The following is a 9,173-nucleotide window of genomic DNA, read 5'->3' on the forward strand; positions in this document are numbered from 1 at the left end:
CTACCAAAGTTGGGTATCTATCAAAAAAGGCTCCCAACGATTGTCAAAGATACACATAGTCAGGTTTTTATGTGAACATGCTTCTATTGATTTGTGAACGTTCAAGGTACTTCAAATATCTGTCATTTATGAATTCTTAAGTAATGGAAATCCTATGATGCTTGTTTTCAACCATGCAGAGATGAAATCCTTGACAATTGCCGACAATCAAAAATACTATATTTACTGATCATATCGATGATATTTAACAAATGCATTTTAATGTATTTAAACTCCTGGTTTCCTAACTGCCTACACTGTATACCTTATTAAATGATTATTAGAATCTTGCAACATGTTTCAATACACTTTATACGTAAGAGAAATTTAAATACTCTTACTTTCAGGAAGATCGACTGATTACAATGACAGTGTTAGCTGCCTACACTACCTCTCTAAATGTCTCAAAACTTTTTGCAAATAGTTATACCATAGTGTCATACAACTATCTGGTAAAAATCAAAATTCAGGATTGATTTATTTCAGATTGTGCATCTAATAAAAAGGGGCAAAAAATGTCATTTTTACTCATTTTTGTAGGACATACCTACTATTTCAGTTAATATTTACCGTTGAATGCTTATTTTTCTTTAAAAATGTTAGGTTATAGTTAACGTATTTTTTTTATTGTTGATGAAGTAACGCTGTGCAATAAAAATCAGATTTTGCAGTAAATTGATCAAAAATAATTTTTGTCAGCCTGATACCCGATGATTTGCAAGAAATCATTAGTTGTCATGAAGAAAGCATACCTTCATCTAATAAATCAGCACAAAGAATCAATGGGGCATTCCACCATGATTGAAACATAAAGATTCTGAATTATCAAAGAATGCTGATTCAGCAATATTTTTAAAAATCGTGCCCCGACCATAACATTTTTGCTATTGGACATATACTTTTGATATTTGCTATGTCGGTAGATAACATGAAGGCAATTTTTCATATATCAAATTTGGTGACCTTCAACCTTGACCTTTGATCTCAAGGTCAAATATTTGAATTCAGACAGCCAATTTCTTGTCCAGACTAGAAGTTTTTTACCTTTTGATATAGGTTTTTGATATTTGGCATGTTGGTAGAATATATGATTTTGATGTGTCGCATATCATATTAGATGACTTTCGATCTTGGCCTTTGACCTCAATGTCAAATATTTGATTTTACAAGGCCATTTCAAGTCCAGGCTAGAACTTGTTTTACATTTTGACCTAGGATTTTGAAATTTGGCATGTGGGTAATACAAATGAATGTGATGTGTCACATACCATATTTGTAGATATTTGACATTAATCTTTGACCTCAAGGTCAAATAATGGATTTTACAAAGTAATTTCTTGTTCAGGCTAGAACTTTTTTGGCTTATGACCTAGTGTTCTGGTATTTAGTATGAAGGTAGAACACATGAAAGCAATGTGTCACATACCAAATTTGATTATCTTGATCTTTGACCTCAAGGTCAAGTACTCAAACTAATATGAAATTGAGACATATGTTTAGTATGCAAAAATAGTTCCCCTAGTTCAGTTTCAAAATTATAATTTTATGCTATATCATATCACCTCTTGCATATCGTGTTTATATTGCCCCAATTGATTTCCTACACTAGAGCAATTAACAATTACTCTGATTTCAATTAATGCAAAAAAACATATGCATAACAGATGTCTTAAGAGTATTGGGAAATATGTCTAAAAAGGCATGCTACTAAATTCTTTCAAATATCAATTTTTGGTCCAAAGATATTCTGTTGCTTCCAAAAGCATGATTAATGATTGTTTCTTGTAGCTTTTCTTTTCTTGTGTTACATACTCCAAGTTTTTGGTGGATTAATTTATATTTTTAGTTTTTGTGTGTTATAATTTTGTTACATGTACTTCATGTGGTTTGTGTTGTGTATGTCTGTTTAATGGATTTTGTTATTGACAATGAACTTTCACATTTGTCTATCGATACAATTTTGATCGCCTTGTACTTTTGTTTGAAATGCCTGTACCAACTATTCCTTTTCAGCCTGTAATAACATCATTGTCAAATTTCAGATTTGTTTTTTGTCCACGGACAGATTGGTGTTTTGAAATTATATTCTTGAGATAAAACAATCAAGGCCGATGCAGATGAATACATACACCAAAGAAATTCCAAGTTTTTCTCATAATAAAAACATATAATTTCCTGTTAATGCAAATAACAACATGCATTGATTTATTTTTGCTGCATATCAATACATAATATGATGCTTTATTATTAAATGTATATTTCAGAAGTTTCAAAGTGCACTACTCCATAAACTACATGCACATGGAGTCTTCCATGGACGACATATGTTGCCTGCTCCTAAGTTTTCAATAAACAGAAAAAGTCTGCAAAAAATGATTTACTAAAGTATAATAGAATAAAACATCCTGAAAAATATCTAAGATCTGATTTAAGACTATGGTTCGCACCAAAATGATTCCTATAGGTACAGGCAATATTTAAATGAGACAAGAAATCTATAGTGGCGGCTCACTCATGATACTACCTCTCTAGATGCTACATACCAAGTTTCTATTGGCTGTGATTTATACTTTCCGAGAACAGTGCGCCAAGAGTTTACCCAATTTTACTGCAAAAGCTTAACAATTCACTAAGTCGGCAAAGACCTGAAGTGCAGCAGACCTGAAAACATATCCCACCATAGGGGAACACCTATAGATGAAGCAAACCAAGTTTCAAGAAGCTGTCAAAGTAGTTGCTGAGAAAAGTGCAACAGAAATTCTAACATTTCAGACGCATGGACAGACACACACACGAGGGTAAAATAGTATACCTTTGGAGTTTGGGTATAAAAATCCAAGAGTATTCATTCATGACTTCTCTTTTTAAATTGGAACAGCTAGTGCCTAATAAAAAAAGGCTGCTCTAAAGTCTGATTCATCATTTTTTTTGCCCTTTTGTGCTAGTCTCGAGAAATAGTGAGACACTTGTTGTGTGGTGAGAAACAGTGCCCGACTAAATCTATTGATGCCATCCTTTTTGTAAGCCTCATTTCCTCTTCAACTTTAGAATGATCTTTTTTCCTCCCAGTTTTCTTTCCAACATTGAATTTATCAGTCAAAAAAGCCTTTTGGTAAAGATCGTTTTCGGCTTATTGACTTTAAATGCCAATCCCTTATCACAATGGGCACTATTGTTTTCACAAACATTTACGGCATATGTTGAGTACATTGCACAGACATTTCCTTTTTACAGCTTTCTTGCATAGCAAATCCTTGCTTTGTCGGCAAGTTTGAGTTTTTCTTCTTTGATAAAACAATTTCCTAATTATACATGCTGATCAAGAGATGATGCATACTTGAATGTTCGTGAACATCCCTCCTCCGGACAATGGAAAACTTTCATTTCTGTCTTTCCTTTTTTTAGTAACTGGTTCAATATCTTTATCATCATCGCCATCGCCATCACCATCATCATCATCATCATCATCATCATCATCATCAGCGGCATCATCTTCATCATGGTCATCATCATCATTATGTTCTGCAATTAATTTGTCATATTAAATTCCTACAAAATTAACTTTCAGGACACAAGACCAAAATATGTAAAAAAAAAAAAAGGTTGTCAGTGCATGCAATAAAATTGTAAGAGAAAACAAATTCCTGAATCTACAGTAATTTCATTTTTTTTCTACAGTACAAGAAAATGTCCACTCTGTCAGTGATTAGCATTTACTGCACAAAATGTACATTTTACAAGATATTGAAAGACCAAAAAATATTCACTTTGAAATACATGATCTAAAATTCTACTGACTCACTCAAGAATTCATTTTTCATTCAAACTGAATTTTACTATGTGCTGTAATATGTATTATTGCATTCACATTGACTATGCCTGTAGGGACTTAGGATCCCAATGAACTGTTTAACCCCACACCATTTTTGAACTGTATCAAGTCAGGACTTAGGCTTATGTGTGTGTGTGTGTTGTCATTTTCCACATTTCATTTATACTACATGTGTCTTTTGATGTACCACTCTAAATGTTTTAGAGTTCAATCCGTCCCAGGGTTTGAATACTCCTCACCATTCATTGAATTTAGTTTGGGGTCTTTGGTTTTACTCTATTGTCGGGTTGCTGTCTCTTTGAAATATTCCTTACCTCCGTTTATTTTTCTACAATAAACTGATAAAAATGAGTTATCATTTCTAACGATGAAATTATTTTTAAGCATAATTACCATCAACTATTTCTGCTTCAACTATTTTGAACGTCGGGTATATTCAATCTTCATGGATAATAAACTGCATCACAGGAACTATCTTACTTGCTATGCTATTCCATTGTATCAATTTACTTAAAATATAAAATTTAATTACTTGTATTAACCCATCCATCATCACAATTCAACTCAGGATACCATGTTTATCACAAAAACCAAATATCGTTGAAATACGGGCAAATGCAAAAATTTGCTGGAAAAGGTTAGCCATATTGAAAATGGCTGCTTGGTTCAACTTTCCAACAACACCTTTCAAGTCAGGATACTATGTTTTCTATAAAAAAACTAAATATAATTGAAATTCGAGCAAGCATAGAAAATGTCAGGGAAATGACAGCTATTTTGAAAATTGCCACTCTATCAAATTTACTTCAAAATTATTCCATTTGATATACCATGTTTCCTAAATGTAATAAATGTTGTTGAAATCAATTGCTTAAAATACAGTGGTTATGTGTTAATTTCTAGAACAGAGTTGAAATAAACAATCATGTACAAATAAAATGAAAAAAAAAAAACATATTTTGAAAGATTTGTCGTGTTTCTAGCTTTCAAAGTTTTCATTTGTACAAGTTTAGGCTAAAATTGCTCCGAAAACTATTTTTAAATTGATTATTGTCGTCTTCCAAATGATATATCTCCCCAATTCTGTCAAAGAAGTCACACAAACCATTTCTAGTGCAAATTTTTAACTGTCGGCAGTCAAAAGAATAGGCCTGCAGCAGCGCTAAGCTTGTCGTAAAAGGCGACTAAATATTGCTTAGAAACCTAGCCGGGGGCGTTCCTCGCACGTTAAAGAACCCTGCTGTGGTATTCCATAGGAGTAGGAACCTTTGCGTTCCGCCACAGGAGGCTAAATTGCCCGACATTGCCCATCCCTCCCTTTTATCTTGTGGCAATCAAAATTTGTTGACCATATTATCCTTGTGTCCCATCCCATTTTCCATTTCATGTTCATTTCATCGTCCATTTCATGTACATCGTCTGAATATAGCTGAAATATTGCTACTCGGACGTTAGACCCCAACAAACGAACAAACAAACAATAACAAACCTGTTTCATTTGACGAGCTGTTGTAACATTGTTGCTTTCATTTACATTTCTCTTTATTGTTGCTTTGAAAGGTATGCCATGTACAACATAACTTATAATTGCAGCTGTGGTGGCAAAATCTTAAGGGACAGGCTCGCGTCAAAGATGTGCACATGAGTGAGATGTTTCAGATCCTTGTCTTTTTTGATGATTACAAATGTGATGTGCCAGTGTAAATTCCTTTTTCCAAACCAATCTATTTGGCCTTCTCTAAGCATCCTTGGTAGAAATTTCATGGCCCAATCGGCTACAATAAATACCTCATTCTGACCAAGTGATCTTACAACTTCGTGTCTTGCTAATTTCTGGTTTCTAGCCCTAAGGATGTGTCTCTTCCGTCGTCGACTTTACGGAAGAGACAACAATCTTACAGATATCTCAGGTTCATTTTCTGTATTCTTCTCATTAAAGGTACAGTCTGTACCAGCGGAAGATTATCCTGATCCAGAGTAGAGGTTCTTTCTGCATCTTGAACAAATGGCTGAAGAAAACAAAACAAATCTATACATATTGTATGTCTGGATGTGATAATTCTAAATACATGTACTTTTTTGGCAATGAAAACCAGTAATTTTGTGTTTTATTGTGTGTAATAAGAAATCATATGAGGCTTGACAGGCCTGAAAACCATATACATTTTTAAAATTTTTAAATTAAATATATAAATCATTGAATGTTTCACGATGAATTGACACATTAAACGTTGTATAATACACGCTAAATGTACAAGATACATGTTGAAAGTATGCACACAGTAATCATAATCATACTAAAAAATGCCCGAGAAGAGAACAAAACACCCGAGGAGTTATAAAAAGCGCTCCAGAGACAATAAAAAGCACCCGGGAAGATATAAGTACAGGCAGAATCAATTATGTCAACTATTTGTGGTATTAAATAAACATTTAGTTTTATGTGATTTGTTCCAAATTAATGAAGTACTAGTATCTGAAATGGAAAGAGGAAATAAACATTTCAAATGAATATAAGATTTTTTTTGTGTTTAATTTAAAAAGATTTTATTAGAATTACAAACAAATCCAATAACACATCATACAAGAATGTACTAAATCTATCAGCATTTTGTCCTACGTGGTGTGTTTAAACCCGAGTCAAGTATAATTATTAACTACATTGTATAATATAATTTTAAAATAGACAACTTTTGATCATCCTCAAATTACTTAGTATGTTAGATGACATAATTATAATTTGAATTTGAAACGGAGATAACATAATACGGTGTATGTATCAGTTAAAATAATTTCAAAGTTTTTTTCTCTCAATTCATTCCAAAAAAAATCATCAACCGTTCTTGGTTTTATTTTGCTTTTTTGTTCATGTCTACTGATTTACAGATCTATGTGTATATCATCCAGGGTGTTTTTTTACAGTTTTATTTATCTCATGCGCTTTTTACTACTCATTAGGCGCTTTTTATCACTCCCCGGGTGTTTTTCATTCTCCTCGGGTGCTATTTCTCTCCTTGGGTGCTGTTTAGTAGGACCCCATGCACATGATATACATGTACACGATGAACACAAGAACACGCTTAAATAATCAGGGTACTTGAGTGTTTCAGGGGGTGTATCTGTTGCCTTTAATATTATACAGTTGTTTTGGTACAGTACAGATGTATATTTACATGTAGAAAACTGACTTATTTTGTTGGTTGTTTTCATACTTACGGGTGACAACTGGAACAATGACTCCTGTTTTTGCGTGTACTTTGAGTACCTTCTCTAAAGATATGTTTCGGTCTGCTTTCACCCCAAACCATCCACCAAATATTTTATTCTCTTTGCTATGATTCGAAAGAATGTCCGGTATGGCACACGTTTTTTTGTTAACTACAAAGTCTATTTTGATTTATGAGAAAGTTGAAATGATGGTTACAGACGGAAAAATTGGAAGTAATTGGACCAGATTCGGTCAAAATAATTGCCTGATTCTTTGATGATAGTGAAGATACTTGAAATAGATCGCCAGAACAATCTTCTGTCCCTGATTTGGAAAAATTGCAAGACATGATTCAAACTTTACATTGTTGTTTACTTTTTTTTGCTTTATTTCAATGAATGGAGAGTTCTGTGAATGGAGATAACTTTGCAAGAAGGATAACTCTTGCTCATATTGAAAGTAAAAAAAAATGGCAAATTTCAAACAATTATTTTAAGACTCTGCACGAATGTCCCATGATTTTTAAAAGAAGAATGATTTATTTGAAACTAATGGATTGTACTACATATAAGTAGCATATTCAAATCAATGGGTATTTATGTAAGAAGTTAAATTGCTTATGGCATGTTTCCATAGTGATGTGTCCTTTATAGGCTGTTTTTTCATGGAAATTGGTGGTTTTAGCAAGTAAAAATTTGTATTCATTACTTTTTAATCATAATTAAGTGAAATTTGTAAAGAAAACATTGGCACACCATCAATTTTCATTTTAATATAAAATGACTTTTTCCACGCCTGTCAGGTGGCCTGGTATAGATCCACATCTCCATCAAATAGGAACCCAGTTTTAGATTAGGTTTAAATGCGAATGAAATACTCTTTACATTGATAGGTTTTAATCAATGTTTCCTTTTTTATCATGTTTAATGACGATTTGATACTTTAAGCATAAAAACTTCCGCCTAAGTAAAGATTAAGTTGCCATTCTTACAAATTTGTAAACGAACCGTTATGCTTTTCATAAATGATATTATTCCTTCGTTTTGTTAAGAAAGGTCTATTCCATGGCAAAATGTTAAAATTATATTCTGAGTGCAATGAGGAAATCATCCGACCGATTTTTCCATTCCGGTTTTGAAAGATTCAGTATTGGTATATCCAATTTAACTTACATACTTTGAAGAATACAAAAAGAAGAACAATTTGTGAGAAGTAATAAACTTCAGACATCAGTTTAAAGATGCCATTCACCAAATAAGTAAATAAAAAACAAAAATAAGGATATATGACCATGCTTTTGTCAGCTGGTCAAGTCAAACGATGTCAAGAGTTGAACATTATGAAAAATGGAACTTCTTGTTGTTGTGAAGCATTAAGATTATGAGCATTAAACATTATACTGTTTATATTCTTTGTTACTTATATTAATATCTCTCCATTTGAATTCAAATCTAACGGAGTATATTCTGTTATACCAGTTTTGGTATTATTACAATAGAAATTTATTGTTTGAAGCTTAAATTGCAATCTAAGTGGCGAAAAGTTCTGCAACAAAACCAAGCCTGTTTCGCCAATTTTGCAGAAAGTACATATTTTACTTAAAGTCTGCTCAAAGATTTTCAATAAATGCAAAGATGAATTAGAAAAAAGTATTGTTGGGCAGATGGGCACACATTTTACTTCATATTATGCAATATACATACATGTTTTATGAAGTTCTGTCATCCTTGTAAAAATTATTTTTCAGCGTGAAATTGAGTTTCAATCCCGAAGTTGCAAATTTCGTTTATGAACTATTTGTTGTGACATAGTGCAAGCCGATTCATGGAACACATCACAGTCCTTGAAACTTGTCGTTTTTACTGTTTTGCTCTGCTTTTCAAATCATTGACGTGGTCACATGCTCCGAACAAAGTTAATTTATATGCATTTACTCTGCGATGTTTCTTGACCGATAAAACTCAAAATTACGATGGCCAGAGAATCCAGACACATCTCAAAAATGAGTTTACTGACATTTTTTCAGACAGACAAAATTTGCACCTAAATTTGTCGCATTTTACGTTATAACAATGCAATTCATTATCCTCTTTT

The 9,173-nt window shown here is 32.6% G+C and overlaps 1 protein-coding gene across 1 annotated transcript; it reads right to left on the reverse strand.

Annotated features, from left to right (window-relative positions):
• Positions 1 to 2,279: 2,279 nt before the first annotated feature.
• On the reverse strand, positions 2,280 to 7,455 carry LOC148611997 (uncharacterized). The gene is made up of 5 exons (XM_088595350.1): positions 7,088 to 7,455; positions 5,361 to 5,880; positions 4,265 to 4,380; positions 3,352 to 3,561; positions 2,280 to 3,077 (listed from the first exon to the last, which is right to left on the reverse strand). The coding sequence occupies exons 3-5, from the start codon at positions 4,265 to 4,267 to the stop codon at positions 2,925 to 2,927; spliced, it is 366 nt and encodes a 121-aa protein (XP_088451476.1). The 5' UTR covers positions 4,268 to 4,380; positions 5,361 to 5,880; positions 7,088 to 7,455; the 3' UTR covers positions 2,280 to 2,924.
• Between the last annotated feature and the right edge of the window lie 1,718 nt (positions 7,456 to 9,173).

The sequence above is a fragment of the Perna viridis genome, chromosome 7 (genome assembly GCF_037379345.1).
Source record: "Perna viridis isolate PV_CMFRI_1.1 ecotype Kerala chromosome 7, ASM3737934v1, whole genome shotgun sequence".
NCBI classification, from domain to species: domain Eukaryota; kingdom Metazoa; phylum Mollusca; class Bivalvia; order Mytilida; family Mytilidae; genus Perna; species Perna viridis.